This window comes from Loxodonta africana, chromosome 13 (genome assembly GCF_030014295.1).
Source record: "Loxodonta africana isolate mLoxAfr1 chromosome 13, mLoxAfr1.hap2, whole genome shotgun sequence".
Classification (NCBI taxonomy): Eukaryota; Metazoa; Chordata; class Mammalia; order Proboscidea; family Elephantidae; genus Loxodonta; species Loxodonta africana.
This window is the reverse complement of record NC_087354.1, coordinates 28,750,955-28,770,407: the sequence shown is the minus strand read 5'-3', so window position 1 is coordinate 28,770,407 and position 19,453 is coordinate 28,750,955. Positions and strand designations below refer to the sequence as shown.

Here is a 19,453-nt window from a genome sequence, read left to right as displayed (position 1 = left end):
TTCGTCTAACCTCTCTTTTGGAATGGTTTGTTCTAACAGCGACCTGAGCGGTCTCCCTCATCCCGCAGCCTTGTGGGAACATGGGGTTGGCTGAGGACGTCGCGGGGTGCCGCGGTGCATTGTGGTCAGAGTAGGAAGATGGCGGCGCCCGTAGCGCGAGCCTTGTTAGGGGTGGCGCGGAGCCGGTGGCGACTGGAGGGGCTTCCGACTGGTACCTTGAGTATTCGCAGTCTGACCCTTGCGGCCGCACCTTCGAATAGTGGGTCCCCATGGCGCCTGTTGGGCGCTTTGTGTCTGCAGCGGCCACCGATAATCTCGAAGCCGCTGAACCCGTTGCAGGAAGATATGGCAGCTCTATTCAAGCAGGTAAGACTGAGGTGCGGACTGTGACTTGAAGGTGACATGAGGAAGCAGTAGAGTCAAGCCTGGGTTTGATCCCGACTCTAGCATCAATTAGTCTGGGTGGCCTTTGGGGTGTCACTTCATCTCTCTGTTGTATGCCGTCGGGTCGATTTAGACCCATAGCTGCCCAGTGAGACAGAGAAGAACTGCCCTATAGGGTTTCCTAGGCTATAATCTTTTTTTTTTTTCTCAAATAATTTTTATTCTGCTTTAAGTGAAAGTTTACAAATCAAGTCAGTCACTCGCACAAAAACCCATATACACTTTGCTACACACTCCCAATTACTCTCCCCCTAATGAGACAGCCTGCTCTCTCCCTCCACTCTCTCTTTTTGTGTCCTTTTCACTAGCTCCTAACCCCCCTCCACCCTGTCATTGCCCCTCCAGGCAGGAGATGCCAACATAGTGTCAAGTGTCCACCTGATCCAAGAAGCCCACTCCTCACCAGTGTCCCTCGCCAATCCATTGTCCAGTCCAGTCTATGTCTGAAGAGTTGGCTTTGGGAATGGTTCCTGTCCTGGGGCAACAGAAGGTCTGGGGGCCATGACCACCGGGGTCCTTCCAGTCTCAGTCAGAATAGGCTATAATCTTTACAGAAGCAGATCGCCAGGTCTTTTCTTCCCCAGAATGACTGGTGGTTCCAGCCGTTGACATTTCAGTTAGCAGCCAAGTCTAACCAGTGCACCACCAGAGTTCCTTAAACTTCAGTATACTTACCTGTAAAGGGGTAAATGCCTTACTGAGTTGGGGCACATAGTAGGCATTCAGCAAAAGGTAGTTTCCTTCCTTTTTTTTTTTTTTTTTGGCTTTCTTTATTGTCATTTTAGGCAACTCTTTGGTGATGCTCTCCTTCTGCTTGTTCATTCAACACACTAGGAATGTGGTGGTGAACGAGGCTGACTCAGTTCCCATCATAGAGAGTTTGAAGGGGAGAAAGTCTTTGTGATGTAGTCAGTGTTAAGAAGAAAGAAGTACAGGAGACGGTGAACACATTTGTAAATGTCTGTGATAAACTAAAGCCTGCCCCTTTTTATCTCACAGGGTCATTTGTATGAGGGACAAGTGAGGGAAACATGGGCAAAAACTGGGCGTAGTGGCTGTGAGGGCCTTAAATCACCGCAGATGATGACCGAAGCGTTATATTTTACCAGGGTCTGAAATACTTTCATCTTGGGGTACTGAAAGCTATAAACTTTGCTGTGTTTTTTACTTGATTTATTCATTTGCTTTCAGATATTCATTGGTCACCTACCGTGTATCAGACATTGTGCAAAGGATACAGTGGTTATTAAGGCAGGCATATGTCTGGTTCTCAGAGGTCTCTGTTTCATGGAGGGGGCAGTCAATAACCAAGTAATCATGTGATTATATAATTGTAGATACTGATACATGTTGTAAAGGAAAGTACAAGTAGTGTAAGAGTGTTTAATAGGGAAACCTTATTTTGATTTTATGGTAGTGTAAAAATAGCGTGGAAGCAATAGACCTCCTCATCTAACTTCAGGAGGGGGAGAGAGAATCATTATCAAGATCAACATCAGCTCAAAGCTGATTCCTATAAGGTGGAGGTCAAACATACCTCCTCTCTCCGACCTTTTTACCAGTTCTAACACCAACCATCCCCTCTATGGCACTCTACTTTTCTGGGTTTGATAATTTGTTCAGTGGCAACACAGCATGCACAGACTACACTCACAGCTATGGAGTTTATTAGGGAAGTAACAGGTTACATTTTGGGATCAGGATCAACAGGCTACAACTAGGAATCAGGATCAGGAAGCATGTAGGCAAAGTCTCCCTTCTTCAGTGCAGGACAGCTCTCAGCTCCTCTCAGCCCCCTGAAGACAGGCCTTCTCCCTTAGTCCAGCTTGGGCAAGTGTTACAAAGGTCTTTTAGCTCTGCCAACAAGTACCTGGAGGCGCCCCACTCTGCCAGTAATTCTCGGGCCAAAAGTGCACTCAATTCCCTCTTTTAGTGGGTTGGCGGCTCTGCCAAGTGCCTGGAGGTACCCCACTCAGCCAGGAAGCCTCCTGCCCAAAGGCACTCAGCTCTGTGGCTTAGTGGGTCAGCACGCCCACTGTAGTAGCCACCTCCACTGTAGCCACCTTGCTCCATGGGCTGGGAAGCTCACCATGCCATCTCCTGGTTCTGCCACCAGTGTTTCTCTGCCGTGCTTTTTGCTGCTTCTACTCCTGTGCTGTTTCTGGTGTTACAACTCTCTCTGTCTCTCGGGTCTAGGAGGTTCTCAGCGCAGGGACCTCCGGGTTCAAAGAACGCGCTCTGCTCCTGGCTTTTCTTCTTGGTGGTAGTGAAGTCCCCCTTTTTGCTTCTGGGATTGGGTCTCTTTAAGCCAAGTGGGATGGCACAACTGACCAATCCCCTTGTTAGGGTTCTGTGCACCTTATTTGCATCTCTGTAAGTGTTTCATGCACCTTTGTTGTTGTTGTTAGGTGCTGTCGAGTGCATAGTGACTTTATGCACAACAGAATGAAACACTGCTCTGTCCAGCGCCATCCTCACGATTGTTGCTATGCTTGTGCCCATTGTTGCAGCCACTGTGTCCATGTCTTTGAGGGTCCTCCTCTTTTTTGCTGACCCTGTACTTTACCAACCATGATACTCTTCTCTAGGGACTGATCCTTCCTGATAACGTGTCCAAAGTATGTGAGACATACATAGTCTCACTATCCTTGCTTCTAAGGAGCATTCTGGTTGTACGTCTTCCAAGACAGATTTGTTCGTTCTTTTGGCATATGGTATATTCTGTGGTATATTCAGTATTCTTTGTCAACGCTGCAATTCAAAGGCGTCAGTTCTTCTTCGGTCTTCCTTATTCATTGTCCAGCTTTCACATGCATGTGAGGTGATCGAAAACACCGTGGCTTGGGTCAGGCGCATCTTAGTCTTCAGGGTGACATCTTTGCTCTTCAACACTTTGAAGAGGTCCTTTGCAGCAGATTTACCCAATGCAATGCGTCTTTTGATTTCTTGACTGTTGCTTCCATGGCTGTTGATTGTGGATCCAAGTAAAATGAAATCCTTCACAACTTCAGTCTTTTCTCCGTTTATCGTGATGTTGCTTATTGGTCCAGTTGTGAGGATTTTTGTTTTTTTATGTTGAGGTGTAATCCATACTGAAGGCTGTGGTCTTTGATCTTCATTAGGAAGTGCTTCAAGTCCTCCTCACTTTCAGCAAGCATGGTTGTGTCATCTGCATAATGCAGGTTGTTAATGAGTCTTCTTCACATAGTCCAGCTTCTCAGGTTATTTATTCAGCATACAGATTGAATAGGTATGCTGAAAAGATACAGCCCTGACGCCCACCTTTCCTGACTTTAAACCACGCAGTATCCCCTTGTTCTGTTCAAATGACTGCCTCTTGATCATGCACCTTATTTGCATTTTTAGCAGGCTATCCAGTCCCCTTGGTGGGCCGCAAATACCTTATTTGCATAGTTCTGCCCAGTCATTGTAGGAGTCACAAGACCATACATGGCTAGAAGGGCCATATTAATTCATTGCCCTGCTGGTCGCTATCAAGGGACATTTTGATATTTAAATGATACTTAGTGATATTTAAATTGGAGTCTGAAGAATGAATAAGAATCTCTTAGGAGAAGAGTGTGAGGAAAAAACATTCTAGGAAGAAGGGACAGCATCTGTAAAGTCCATGAGGCAGGAAAGTCCTTTGGGGACTCACCAAAGACTGATGTGGCTGGAGCGTGGTAAGTGGACAGGCAGGATCTGCCTCAGGCCTCTGTTCTTTGTAGCAGTCTTGACCCCCTATCACATTCTAATATTTTGGCAAATGTAACTCAAGCCCAAAATACAGATGAATTTTTTTTTTTCACTCTCTGTATGGTATTTTGATCATATGTTTGGTTATGTTGTTGTTGTTGTTAGGTGCCGTTGAGTCGGTTCCAACTCATAGTGACCCTGTGTACAACAGGACAAAACACTGCCCGATCCTCTGCCATCCTTACAATTGTTATTCTTGAGCCCATTGTTGCAGCCACTGTGTCAGTCCATCTTGTTGAGGGTCTTTTTCGCTGATCCTCACTTTACCAAATATGATGTCCTTCTTCAGGGACTGGTCCCTTCTGATAACATGTCCAAAGTATGTGAGACAGAGTCTTGCCATCCTCGCTCATGAGGAGCATTCTGGCCGTACTTCTTCCAAGACAGATTTGTTTGTTCTTCTGGCAGTTCGTAGTGTATTTAATATTCTTTGCCAACACAATTCTTGGTAAACTTATGAGCCTGTCAAGTGTGCTAGAGCTCTGTTGCATTCATTCTGTTTTTATCCTTTTGATTTTCCTAGATCGAGTTAGAGAGAAGCCTGTATTCAGACCATGAGGTTCGTGCTTTGGATGAAGCCCAGAGACTGGCAAGGAAGAAAACCGACCTCTATGGTGAAGAAGATGACAAGGAGATATTGCTGTTGCAGGATACTGAAGATATGTGGGAACAGACATTCCTACAGTTCAAACCTGGAGCTCGCATAACAGGTTGTGGCCTTGTCAGGCCAGCAGGAGGGAAGGGAGGAAAGGTGTTCTAGTTCCCAAACAAAGAACAGCTTCTTAGCACTGGCTTTGTGTTTTAAGTAACAAATAGATTCAAATAACAAAACTTCTTTCAGGCGGGAGAAAAATAATTTCTTTTCCCTGTTTCTCACATCAATCCTAATATAATTTTTTTTAAAGGCCTGCATTATTTTTGAGTGGGAGGTGAGGGTGTTGGAATAATCCTTTCTGTCTCTGTTAAACTTTGTGAATGTTACCTGAATTTAACTCCTAATTTGGGATTGAGAGAGGACAAATTAAGCCTTTCCCACTATATCCTGTATTTTGGAGCCTTGATAGCACAGTGGTTAAGAGCACAGCTGTCAACCAAAAGATCGACAATTTGCATCCACTAACCACTCGTTGGAAGCCCTGGGGGGCAGCTCTGCTCTGTCCTGTAATGCCGTATGAGTTGGAGTCGACTGGATGGCAGCGAGTTTGGTTTGGGTTATCTTGTGTCTTATCTGAAAGCCTTCAGATAAAATGGGCCTTCAGATGAAATGGGGGGTTGAATTCCCTTATCCCTGTTTCACAGATAGAGCCTGAAGAACAGAGAAGGTGAGGATTAGTTACTAATACTGTCAAAGCTAATGAAGGAGTAGTATTTGACTGAGTATGGGCATTGCTTCTTTTCCAAAGGCTCAAAGTACTTTTATGTTTTGCTCTTCAAAGAGAAGCTCAGCTCTTGTCTTCCTCCTCTTACCTTTTAGTTTCCTCAAAACTGTGAGGTGAACCATTGAAAAGGTCAAGGTCAGGGAGATGGGTCAGGGTTGTAATTTGAGTATTAGCTCTTTGAGGGCAGAGGTTGTGACTCTCCCTTGAAGGAAGACTATACAACTCTTACGGTTCTGGCCACCACAGCCTCCTTGTCTCCTCTGACCCCCTTCTTTCATAGAAGCTGATAAGAAGAATGACCGAACCTCACTGCACCGGAAGCTAGACAGGAGCCTCATCCTGTTGGTCAGAGAGAAGCTTGGAGACCAGGATTTTTGGATGCTGCCCCAGACGGAGTGGCAGCCTGGGGAGACCCTCAGGGCAACAGCTGAGCGAACCCTGGCCACACTCTCCGGTAAGCTCGCTGTCTCGTGCTGAACTCCCCGGGGCCTACCTCAGACTCACAGCCAGAGGAGTCACACGCTGACTGGGAGGATGGGTTCAAGGGCGGGCTGGGAAGGCTAATGGAAACTTTGATGTTTATTAAAGTTTCAGCTACAAAAATCAAGGGGAGGATTTCCCTTAAGCCAAGAGAGAGTCATATCTTTGTCCCACCAATTTTTTTAAATTTGATGCATCCAGAATTGATGTTTCCACCATTCCTGCAGCCTGCTTCTCTTTACAGCCTTGCTTATTGACACTGCTGCTTACCTGTTCATCCAGCTGCAAAACTCAGACTTATCTTTGACCACATCCTGACACCACAGGCCCTTGAGTTCTACCAGTTCTCTTCCTGAGTGCTCCCTCTTTGTTTCCACAGCTTTAGCTTTGGGCCCCTTCACTTCCTACTTGTTGTTATTCGCTGCTGTTGCGTCAGCCCCAACTCATGGCGACCCCTTGCATAATAGGATGAAATGCTGCCTGGTCCTGCACATCCCCACAGTTGATTGGGGATTGGACCGTTGTGATCCATAGGGTTTTCACTGGCTGATTTTTAGAAGTAGATTGCTAGAGCATTTTTCCTAGTCCGTCATAGCCTGGAAGCTCCGCTGAGATCTGTTCAACGTCATGGCAAAACACAAATCTCCACTGTTAGACACTTAGATGGCTGTGCATGGGCTGCCTTGGCCGGGAATCAAACCTGGGTCTCCACTGATACATGACGGCTGTGCATGGGCTGCCTTGGCCAGGAATCGAACCTGGGTCTCCACTGATACATGACGGCTATGCATGGGCTGCCTTGGCCGGGACTCGAACCTGGGTCTCCACTGATACATGACGGCTGTGCATGGGCTACCTTGGCCGGGACTCAAACCTGGGTCTCCACTGATACATGACGGCTGTGCATGGGCTGCCTTGGCCGGGAATCGAACCTGGGTCTCCACTGATACATGACGGCTGTGCATGGGCTGCACTGGCTGAGCCTTCCGAATGGAAGGTGAGAATCCTTCCACTAAACCACCAGTGCCTCAGTCACTTCTCACTAGACCAGGGTTTCTCAACCTCAGCCCTGTTGAAAATTGGAGTGAGGTAATTCTTTTTCGTGGGGGGCTTGTCCTGTGCATTGTAGCATGTTTTGCAGCAAAGTACCTGGACCATAGTAGGTGCTTGCTGAATGTTTGCTGAGTAGATGAATTTGGAGGCTTAGGTGCACAGCCACTTTACTGGTCCTGTCACCAGCTTAAGTCCCTGCCAACAAAATGGCAGAGGCCAGTGTGTGCTCTCCCGATCCTCTCACGGGAGGGGCCCGTGTGGTATGGAGGAGCGCAGTGACCCAGACGGAAGGGGTGGGGCTTTGCTGCTCTCCCAGTTTCCTCAGCCGTCACGGAGGGGTTGGCAGCCGTGTTTCTGCCAGGTTCATTGCGTTCAGGTGTTCATGTCACGTCAAACATTCATGACTGATGCTGGCTCAGCTCCACCCCCTGTGTGCCATGTGGGACCCTTCCTCCTCTGCTCTACACTTTCTTCCTCGTAATATATCAGTGTAAAAGGAAATATATAAAAGATTTTATAAGATCAAATCATACTTAATAAATGCATATAAGAATAAAATGTATTGATTTATTAGTTTATTACCAGTACCAACTGCTGCTGAGTTGACTGACTCATGTTAACCCCATGTGTGTCAGAGTAGAACTGTGCACAGTAGGGTGCCCAGTGGCTGGTTTTTCAGAAGTAGATCACCAGGTGTTTCTTCCAAAGAGCCTCTGGATGGACTTGAACTGCTAACCTTCTGGTTAGCAGCCGAATGCATGAACTGTTTGTACCACTCAGAGGCTGTTAGCTTATTAAGTGGCAGATAATTTGTTCTTGCTCTGAAAGACCGAGCTCAACCAATGTGAAAGTATATTAACAAAAGTGAAAGTACATTACTTTCCTCCCCACCGCCATCAAAATTCCCAAGTACTACTGCAGGGTGGAATTCCTAGAGGCAGAATCAGTGGGTAAGAGGTGTGCACATTCAAGTTTTGGATAAGTATTGCCCAACTGTCCTCCAGAATGTGTGTCACTGCTTCCATTTTCAGGAGTATTGTATGGGAGTGCCTGCTTGCCCAGGCCTGGCCAACAAAATGCTCTCTTTTGGATTAGCATTTTCCTGACAGCTAGTGACATTGACTGTCTTCCTACATGTTTACATTGTCTTGATTGTTAGTGAGAGTGACCATCTTCTTACATGTTTATTGCCTATTTGTATTTTGTGAATTGCCTAGTCAGAGCCTTTGCTCATGTTGGTAGCGAGCTGTTTGTATTTTTTTCCCCTAAATTTGATTTATCTTGTTGTTGTTGAAAATATACACAGCAGAACATACACTAATTCAACAGTTTCTACATGTACCATTTAGTGACACTGATTACATTCTTTGAGTCGTGTAACCATTCTCACCCTCCTTTTCTGAATTGTTCCTCCCTCATTAACATAAATTCACTATCCCCTGAGGTTCCTGTTTAATCTTTCGAGTCACCGTTGTCAATTTAATCTCATATAAAAAAATTTTTTTTTTTTAGCTCTTAAAAGAGCATAATGTTCAAGAGAGACCTTTTTTTTTTTTTTACTAGTTAAACTAAATTATTGCCCTGTTTTAAGATGATTTCAGGGGATATTTTTGGCTTAAGGTTTAAAGATTATCTCAAGGCAGTAGTTTCAGGGGTTTATCCACCCTCTATGGCTCCAGAAAGTCTGGAGTTCATGAGAATTTGAAGTTCTGTTTTGCATTTCTCCCTTTTGGTCAGGATTCTTCTATGAAATCTTCCATCAAGGTGTTTAGGAACGGTAGCTGGGCATCATCCAGCTCTTCTGGTCTCATGGCAAAGGAGGCAGCTGTTCATGGAGGCGGCCAACCGCCTGTCTTAGTCGCCTGGTGCTGCTATAACAGAAGTACCACAAGTGGATGGTTTTAACACACAGAGATTTATTCCCTCACAGTTCAGAAGGCTAGAAGTCCGAATTCAGGGCACCAGCTCCCAGGGAAGGCTTTCTCCCTATTGGCCCTCATGGAAGATCCTTGTCATCCATCTTCCCCTGGTCTAGGAGTTTCTCAGTGCAGGGACCCTGGGTCCAAAGGATGCGCTGCTCTCCTGGCTCTTCTTGCTTGGTGGTAACGAGGTTCCTCTGCTCTCTGCTCGCTTCTCTTTTTTATCTCAAGAGATTGAATCAGAATACAACCTAATCCTGTAGATTGTGCCCTGTCGCGTTAACATAAAGCCAAAACCAAACCCGTTGCCACTGAGTCGATTCCAACTGGTAAAAACCCTATAGGACAGAGTAGAACTGCCCTGTAGGGTTTCCAAGAAGTGGCTGGTGGATTCTAACTGCTGACCTTTTTTTTTTTTTTAAATTGTTGTTGTAAATATACCTATCACACAGCTTTAGCCAGTTGAACTTTTTACAGGTGTACAACTTATTGACAGCAATTACAATAAGTGGCTGTGCAACCCTACTCTTAATCAGTGTGATTTTCCCATCACTGTTAACCCCTTCCTCTCTCTCCCTACCATCCCTAGTAACCTCTAATAAACTTTGGTCTCCATACATTTGCCTTTTCTTTTTATATAAGTGAGATCATACAATATTTGTCCTTTTGTGATTGGCTTGTTTCACTCAGCATAATGTCTTCCAGCTCCGTCCATATTGTAGCATGTACCGAGATTTCATTCCTCTTACCGGCTGAGTAGTATCCCGTCGTATTATGGACCACATTTTCCTTATCAGTTAATCCATTGCTGAGCATTTAGGTTGTTTCCACCTCTTGGCTGCCGTGAATAGTGCTGCAGTGAACACTGGTGGACAAGTCTCTTTTGTAGTCTCTATTTTCAAGTCTTTAGGGTTTTTTTTCTTTTTGATTTGAGGGAGCTCTGTATTTTTTTTCATCCATTTTTTTTCCAGATTATGAAAAAGTAAATCATGCTTATTGACCTAAGTGTGGAAAATTCAGAAAAAATAAAGAAATATGCCAGTTTCATTCTACCACCTACTGATAGCCACTGCTAACATTTTGTATTGTAGATGAGCTGATACTCTTTTTCTAATGCTGATGGTGGTGTTTTTTGATATTGAAAAAAAAAATTCACATATATGGTGAAAAAATATGAAACATGCCTAACAGATATAGTCTAGAATAAGAAGTAGCTCTCCCTCCTCAGAGGCAGCCACCATGAACAATTTTTGTGCGTATCCTTTCAGAAATTTTCTATTCGTATACAGTTTTATCTTTCTTTTTTCCCCACATAAATGGGAGTGTATATATATATATACACTGTTATGTACCTAGCAAGGAGCCCTGGTGGGACAGCAGTTAAGTCCTTGGCTGTTAACTCACAGGCTGGTGGTTCAAACCCACCTAGCAGCTCCACAGGAGAAAAGGCTTGATGCTCTGCTCTTGTAAAGAATACAGCCTAGAAAACCCCATAGGACAGTTCTGCTCTGTTACATGCAGGGTGTGGGGGTCACTGTAAGTCGGAATCGACTTGATAGCACCCAACAACAGCAACAACACGTACCTTGCTTTTTTCTCTTAAATGTAGCTTTAAAAAAATTTCTGTACAACACATAAAAACCGATCTTACACGTTTTCATACCAGCGTAGTATTTTATGACATAACATAGATAACAATTTGTTGAATCTGCTGCAGTGAACATCCTTGTACACTCATCTTTGCTCACATGGACAAACAGGCTCATTCGGGAGGATGAAGTTCTAGAAGTGGAGTTACTAGGTCAGGGAGTATGCACAATTACAACTGATCGCTCCTGCCAACAGTAGCACTTAGACCACTACACCACCACGCCGTGTGCGAGGGGGCGCCTTCCCCCTTGTCCCTCCCAAGCACTGTACAGCTCAGGCATTTTGAGTTTTTATTTTAAGCTTTTTGAACTTTATGAATCCGATAGATGAAAAATGGTGTGTTATTATTGTTTTAATTGGTATTAGTTATTAATAAGATTGAGCATCTTTTAATGTGTGTATAAGCTGGTGGTACTTATTTTCCTGTGAATTTCCTGTTTGTATGCTTGGTTCATGTTTGCTTTGGATTTTCTTTTTCTCAGTCATTCCTAAGTGCTTAATATCTAAGCATCTGAAGTACCTTAAGATATTATTCCTTTGTTGAATGCGTATGAAGTATTATTCCTAGTTTGTCATTTTGTTTTTGACCTTGTTTTAGCTTCATTCTTCTTTGCAAAAAGATTTAACTTTTATGTAAACAAATAGAAGTTTTTATTTTGGTGTTTTGAATTTTTTATCTTAATTAGACAGTCCTAGTCCACATTTTCTTCTTTGAAAAAAACAATTTTTTTTAATGAAAAATTTAAAAATCTAGAAAATATTAAATACCTGTGAAATCACCATCGGGGATGGACAAACCTTTTATGAAAACTTAGATTTCTGGTATTGAGTCTTTGATCCATAGGGTCTCAGTTTTGGTGTAGGAATGAGATGGGATATAGTTTATTTTTCCCATATAGCTAATCAGTTCTCCAAATGTCATTTAATAATTACTCTATCATTTTCCCATTTTTTTGAAATGCTGAATGGGGATTATTAACTCTGTGTTACAGATTGCAGAGATTATCTTGCCGTGTCTTGGTCTTTTAGTTTGTGATGTTCTCACTCTACAGAAGTTCTGTATAGTCAAATCTGGGGCTTTCTTTATGCTTTCCCTGTGACATTCCTTTTAAAAGGTTGCCCTGGTTTTTCCTCAAGAGCTGGCGACAGGGTTGAGTCTAGAACCTGGGAGCTCTGACTTCCAGACCTGTGTCATTTAAACTGCGTACCCGACTGCCAGTCTAAAAGGAGTAGCTTGAAACCTGGGAACAAGCTCCGTGAGTCTGAACTCCATGGGCCAGGAAGTGTTTGGATTGAAAGGGGAGGCAGCTCGTTTTTATGATGACCCTAGTCCTCATTCAGAAATGCTTTTATCTCAGGGGGCCTGAAGTGATTCTTGCGAGACCCTCTATGATTTTGGGAGCCAGAGTGAACATCTGTTTGTTTTTTTCACTCAGAAAACAACATTGAAGCCAAGTTCCTAGGAAATGCACCCTGTGGCCACTACAAGTTCAAGTTTCCCCAGGCAATGCGGACAGAGAGTAACCTCGGAGCCAAAGTGTTCTTCTTCAAAGCACTGCTACAAACTGGAGACTTTTCCCAGCCCAGGAAGAAGGGCCAGCATGTGTGGGTCAGTAAGGAGGAGCTGGGTGACTACTTGATACCAAAATATCTGGCCCAGGTTAGGAAATTTTTCTTGGACCTCTGATGGACTGAGCTGCCTGTGGACAATCTCAGAGACATCTAGGACTGAGCCTCAAGGCCATTTGTGTGGTTGACCCATCTTTGCAGTGAATGTTAGGCAGCAAACTAAATTGTGAGAAAATAAACGAGTTTACCACTTGTGAGTCTTGCTCATTTGCCCTTGAGGATGGCTGGGCTTCTCCCAGTGAAGAGAGAGCCACCAGGGCCCCTTTGTTCTGGAACAGCCATGTGGAATAAGCAAGGTCAGCTTGTTCTCCCTGTTCTACAGATGGAAACACGGCTGGGTCATGACTTGGCTGTAAGTCCCTGATGGCGCTAGAGGAGAGCCCTGATCTTGTGTCTTAGCTGGGACTCCTGGTCCTATAATATGTTGTTGGGTCACCATTGGGCCCCTGTGCCTGGCACACGGAAGGCTTCACTGCACATTTGCTGAATGAAGGGAAGAGACTGAGGGTCTCAGGCATGCCTCTGTCTGCCCAGACCAGGCGTTCCATAGCAGGCTGCAGTCCTGGCCCCCCCACAGCTTCCCCTGGTATCCTCTGAGACAGCATCTTGACCTAAACGGACTGGCCCGAGTAACATAAGCTGGCAAAATGGGATTTCTGCTTTGAGTCAGATAGAGCCTTGTTCATACGCAGGGTCAAGGAAATTGCTTTCTGTCACCAAAATGGAGGGGTGCCTAGCCCTGCTGTTGCTCTCCTTCCCTTTACCTCCAGCAGGTGCTCTCTCTGCCCTTGCTACTGAGGAGAGGTGGGCACTAGGTGAGGCTTGCCGATTGCGTGGACTATAGTGGTTCCTATAGGATGTAGCCTGGCCTGTGGGGACGGTAAGGGCAGCTGCAGGACCAGGAGTGTGCTTTCTCTTGCTGGTCTTTGGAGTGAGGCCTGTATGTGTACTGCACTGCATATTAGGGCCCTGGGCACCCCTAAGCATCAAGGGAAGGAATCACCAGGATGAGATGGCACTGCTCTCATGAGCATTCAGAAACGGGTCTGTTTTGCTACAATGTTGTCTTCAATGGGAAATAGCATATGTGCAGTTGGTAAACAGAGAAATGGTGTCAGGATAACCCAAAATTATATTGGTTCCTGGGAGATTTTCCCCAGCACGTTAATGTTTTGAAATAATCAGGGAAAAGATTGAATGCCTTGAGATAAAAACTGAAAATTTTATAGAAGTGCTTTCCTATATTGCAAATAATGGTTGTTTAGTAGCTTCTGGGTTTTAGTAGCTTCAGGAATCACTACTAGCCGTTTTTCTAGGTTCGACTGCCTGGGGAATCTGAATGGCAATGGAAAAGCCATGAAGACACTCCCCTCATTTTGTTTAAAAAAAAAAATGATGAAGAGGGCTCCACCCTGGATCAGTTCTGATGGAGCTCATCTCTGTGAGGACCTACATCTCGGGGAGAAGCACGGGCCCCAGGATTTAGGGCCGCCATGGACCTGCGTGCACGTGCCAGTGGACACACCTGCATTCATGTCACATTAGGCATATTTCTGTTTTGTTAGGGCTCTGGTTACAACGCTCCATAAGTTTTAAGTGGTTGCCACTACCCCTGTTCCCACGAGCCCTGTTATTTTGGGAGTTATATTTTGAAGAACCCAAGTTTTTATAGCATTACTGCAGAAATGGCTGTATTTGCTGAGTGCCAGCCTACATCTTAACCCGACTGCCAAAGGTAACCAAAAAGTTGTTTCTAGTATATTCCTTGGGGGGGAAGGTAGCCAGAGACCAAAAGAAGAGAGGTGACGTCCTCCTTGTTTAGGGCGTGGAGGCCTTCAAAGATGGAAGAGGAAAGGGTCATGCCTGTGCTGTGGGATTAGGAGTTACAGTTTGAGGTGTATTTGTGGACCCTAAGAAATGCCACTGTGTGTGAGTGTGTTTAACGTATAGACCAGACCACCCAGCTTACTAGAAGGATCCTCCACAGATTTAGCCCCACGATTTGGTCATTGTCTTCCAAAGTGATTTGCAGTTACTCCTGGCTTCATCTTTATTGGTCCTACAGAGAAAATACAACGCGTACTGATTTCTTTTCCTGGTAACTTACTCCTATGTGGCCATTTCTACACCTTATACGTGCTTCTGCATCTAGCACTTTCTGGGATAGCTAGTGGTTTGTTAGCCTGGCTCCTGTACCTAACTGGACTCCTGCATCCTAGTTCAGAGCCTGCCTGACGGGCATACACAGCTAGTATTTGTTAAGTCCATCAGTGTTTCTCAGGAGCACGGAACTTGGAGTCAGAAAACCTGGTTTGAGTTTGCTTTATGGCCCTTTGGCAAGCTACTGCCACTATCACTATTAACGAGAGTGGAGTGATCTCCCAGTGCCAGGAACCATGGTGAGGGTCTTACCTAAACCTACATTTTAATATAAACCAGCAGGGCCAGCATCATTACCCATATTTTACAGACGAGCAACCAAGGTTAAAGAGGTTAGCTAAGTTGCTTAGAGTTCACTAGTGAGTGGCAGCGTCAGAATTTGAACTCAGATCTTTGCATAAAGCCTATTCTTAACCTTTCTTAACTTTACCTTCCTCATCTGTAAAATGAAGACCATACTACTCAGGTAATGTGATAATGTATGCGAGAGTATTTAGCACCTTGTGTGGCTGGTTATAAACATTCAGTAAATGTATCCCTCCTTCCAACGTATTATGAGTCAGAATCCACTCAATGGCAACGGGTTTGTTTTTTTTGTTTTCCAATGTATTTAAGCTCCTAAATCCTGTTCCACAATTCAGCCATATCATTTTTAGTTTTTAGGACTCTCATTCATACCTCTTCCAGATTATACATTGTGACAACTAAGCATTTCTGACCTATTTGATAAGGAGCCTGGGTAATTTGGACGTTAATGGATTCTATCTACCCATCTCAAAATGGATGGGTGGCAGGTCAGTCCTTTAAGCTGCATCCAACTGGTTGGGTTGTGTTTGCCCCATTGCACCCTGGGCCCGGAAATCCAGAGCCACTGCTTGGCACAGGATTATGGGGCACTGCAAACCAAATGGACTTGCTGACCCATTCTATTACCCCAGCAGGGGGAAAAGGGAGCACAGCCAAAAGGTCAGCAAAGCAATTATTAAGAGCTCACATATCACTAAGCTGTAAGCACACACAGCAAGATAAAGCCTGTTAGCCTGAATTCTCAGGGCAGCCAAGGCCCCCGCCCTGCTCTGTTTTATTTCCTATAAGCCTGTGGAGCCTGGATTATAGCCAGTCACTTCAGGCTATCAGTCACCTCTCACCTGCCTTGGAACTTCAGTGCATAAGACCCCAGAAGTGGGGGAGGAAACTGCTCATCCCATTGCCTGCAGGAGATACGTCCAAAGCAGGCGCTAATGGAAAGGCTCAGGGGATAGACCCTGAGAGTTAGAGAGTCATAAATATCATTGCTGCAGGGAGACCCCTGTGAGTTTGGGTGGGGGGGGGGGCAGAGGGAGGGAGGGGGAGGGGGAGGGCGTTACCAACCAGAGTAAAGAATAGGTGCGTGTGCGCACACATGAATACAAACGAGCTACCCTATCCTAATCCATTGACATCAAGTTGATTCTGACTCATACTGACCCTATAGGACAGAGTAGAACTGCTCTATAGGGTTTCCAAAGCTGTATCCTAATCCATTGACATCAAGTTGATTCTGACTCATACTGATCCTATAGGACAGAGTAGAACTGCTCTATAGGGTTTCCAAAGCTGTAATCTTCATGGAAGCAGACCACCACATCTCTCTCCCACAGAGTGACTGGTGGGTTTGAACTGTGACCTATTGGTTTGTAGCTGAGTATTTAACCACTGTGCCACCAGGGCTCCTTATCCCATCCTAAGCCATTCTCAAGTGGGCCTGAGGAGCCAGTGAGAGGTTTTGTTCAAAGAGGGCTTGGCAGTACAGGCACACCATTGATGATTGGAATATCTGACCCCCAGGCCCCAAGTAGGTGCTGAATGGCTGAAGATGGGTCTGAGATCGGTAAGAGGGACCCCCACATTCTCTTTTGACCCAAAAAACCAAAACCAAACCCTTTGCCATTGAGTTGATTCCCGCTCATGGCAACCCCATATGTTACAGAGTAGAATCTTCTGTACAGTTTTCTAGGCTGTAATCTTTACAGAAGCAGGTCTCCAGGTCTTTGTTCTGCAGTGCCGGTGGGTAGGCTCAAACTGCCAACCTTTGGGTTAGTAGCCGATCCCAAAATGGCTCTAATACAGAGGAACCCTTAGACAGGACTGGTGGACAAAGTAGAGGATACCCTGGGATTTTGGGGTTTGGGAGGACGTCTCCATTTCAGGTAGATGGGGCCGAGAAGAGGAGAAAGGACAATCCCAGACTAAGAAGCCATGTTGGAAGCAGAGGGAGAAGACGAGGCTTCCTGGCTGGTGTGTGACCTTATATGCAAGCACCACAAGGTGGCAGGATTTGTCTGAAAACCATTTCGTTGTGGATGTAGACAGGATGTCTCTAGCAGCCTTCACCCTTGCCTGGCCTGTAACCTTCAGAGAGATTTTGCTTCAGGCTCAGCAGAGGCCCCAGTAGGGGACCTTCAGGATTAAGAAGCAGCTTGAAGCTGATGTGTAACTGGCCAGGACAGACCTGAAGCATTTTTGGCCACCTCTCCTCTGTGCAGACAGCTCCAGGGAGTGCCACAGATAGCCACTGTCACATGGGGGTGGGGGAGGGGCTGGGAGGGACTCCCATGTACTGAGACCCTCTTTATGTTGTCTGTGCTAGGCCTGCCTGTTCACAGACTCTGCCTCATGTAACTCTTTATGTCAGTCCTGTGTGGCAGCTTTCACTTTTGCCATTTTTAGGTTAGTAGACAAGCTCAGGGAAGTGAAGAGACTCTGAGAAGGTCTCAGCCAGTGGGTGGTAGAGCTCAGCTTTGAATCAGAGCTCTTTGATTCTAGAGCCACCCATCGTCCTGTGCTGCCCAGACGCTTACCTCTGTATCAAAGAATTCCTATACCTGTCACTGAGTGGCATTCAACTGCAGGTCTGCCAGGACCATGGACCCCTTGGAAGGGCCTAGGAAATGGGGCACTTTGGACAAATATGAAGAGGATTTGGAGTAGAGAACATTGAGGCTAAAGGGACTGAAGTCATTGGGTTTGGAGAAGAAAACAGCGAGGGTCATGAATTCCATCTCATGGAGTCACTGTACCTTACCTGGGGGCTGGATTTGAAAGCTGGTGCATATGTCACTCTCATGAACAGTCAGAGTTATCATAGAAATGTCCCTGAGAAAGGAGACACATTGTGACTGGCATAGGGCCTTGGGAAATTCAACATGGCCAGTGTTTTCTCCAGTGAGAGAACCAATTATGGTTTATTTGGTTGAGCACAAGATGAGCTAGTTGGTTTGTGTTTAGGAGCCTTTTTGTACAAAAATACTAGGATTCCTGTACCTGTCACCGAGGGCCAACCTCTTGCAGGTCTAGGCCTTCTGGAAAGACCTGTATTTGTTGTTAGTTGCTGTAGAAATGGCTCTGACTCATGGTGACCCATGTAGCACAGAATGAAAAGTTACCAGGTCCTGTACTATCTTCACCATCATTGGTGTGCTCGAGTCCATCATTGGTGACCACTGTGTATTTCGAGTGTTCCAACTTAGGGGCTCATCTTCCAGCACTGTATCAGACAATACTCTGTTGTGACCCACAGGGTTTTCATTGGCTGATTTTGAAAGTAGATCATCAGGCTTTTCTTCCTAGCCTGTTTTAGTCTGTAAGTTCTGCTGAAACCCGTCCACCATGGGTGACCCTGATGGTATTTGAAATATTGGTGGCATAGCTTCCAGCCTTATAGCTACACACAAGCCACCATAATACAACAAACTGACAGATGGGTGGTGGTTGAAACGGCCTGAACTGGGACAACCTGGGAAAATATGTGGAGGATTTAGAATCACATTCAGCATCATGAGCTGCTCACAAAAGGCAGGTGCTCGGGACCCAAGATGGAGTTGCCTTCCCCATCTCAGGCTCATTCCAGGGCAGTGCCCATGGAAGAGAAAGAAGTGTGCACGGAAATGCCTGCGCTGTTTGCGGTGTTGTTGGCCTCGCCTGAAAAAATCCACATACATATAGTCTGGATTCATAAAAGCCAAATAGGTATGTGCTGTGATTGCCCAGTGTTCATTTGATCCTTACTTGCTTGTGTAGCTCAGTATGCGCCCCCATCTACAATAGCTAAATATCAGGCAATGAACTGTTTTAACCCATCTGCCCAAAGAAGGCTTGGCTTCAAAGGTAACAAATTAGCATTTTTTCAAGGAGAGAAGCTTGGGTTTTGGAAGAGTTCTAAACTCAAGCCAGGCGATGGGAGTGATTAAGCTATTAAACTGGTTCACTCAAGTCTCAGCCAATAAGAATATGTGATTATAAGTAACGACCGTGGATTTTTTTGTTTGGTGCATAAACTGACTCTGAAAGCAGGTCTGAAGAGTTCATTGGGCTATGGCAACATCAGTAAAATAAGGATTTCACTTTTTAAGATGACTGTCTTGAAGCACATGGCACTCATTTGGATGGAACAGTATGTTTGCTAGAAAACAATTTTATGTTTCTTGTGGCCACACCTCATATATACCCTTCTCTGAACACCATGGAGTCTCTATGCAGTGTAAACTATTAAGCCCTCCACTACTGGCTGAAAGGTTATCAGAACCCACCCAGAGGTGCCTTGGAAGACAGCCCCGGTGATCTGCTTCCAAAAGGTCACAGCTTTGAAAACCCTGTGAATTGGTTCTGCTCTGCACACATGGGGTCAGCATGAGTCAGAATCGACTTGGCAGCAATGAACAACAGCAACTGAACACTTTACATTTCCTCTTATGTATTTCATGAGGAGCCCTGATGGCATAGTGGTTAAGAGCTTGGCTGCTAACCAAAAGGTTGGCAATTTAAATTCACCAGCCACTCCTTGGAAGCCCTATGGGGCACTTCTACTCTGTCCTACAGGGTTGCTATGAGTTGCAATTGACTTGATGGCACGGGTTTGGTATGTGAGAATGAAAAGTTTTGTACATATATCTGTCCCCAACAGAGACACCCCGCCACATTTTCTACTATGGACATAGAGAACAT

At 45.3% G+C, this 19,453-nt stretch overlaps 1 protein-coding gene across 1 annotated transcript; it reads left to right on the top strand.

Moving 5' to 3' along the window:
• The first annotated feature begins 110 nt into the window (after window positions 1-110).
• Window positions 111-12,502, top strand: MRPL46 (mitochondrial ribosomal protein L46). Its single transcript, XM_003413788.4, has 4 exons — window positions 111-366; window positions 4,724-4,910; window positions 5,860-6,033; window positions 12,118-12,502. Exons 1-4 carry the CDS (start codon window positions 139-141, stop codon window positions 12,366-12,368), a joined length of 840 nt encoding a protein of 279 aa, XP_003413836.1. The 5' UTR covers window positions 111-138; the 3' UTR covers window positions 12,369-12,502.
• Window positions 12,503-19,453: the final 6,951 nt, after the last annotated feature.

Coding starts and splice junctions, on each gene's coding strand:
- MRPL46 (XM_003413788.4), top strand. CDS start 139: ATGGCGGCGCCCGTAGCGCGAGCCTTGTTAGGGGTGGCGCGGAGCCGG. Junction 4,911..5,859: donor ACCTGGAGCTCGCATAACAG/GTTGTGGCCTTG, acceptor CTTCTTTCATAG/AAGCTGATAAGAAGAATGAC. Junction 6,034..12,117: donor AACCCTGGCCACACTCTCCG/GTAAGCTCGCTG, acceptor TTTTTCACTCAG/AAAACAACATTGAAGCCAAG.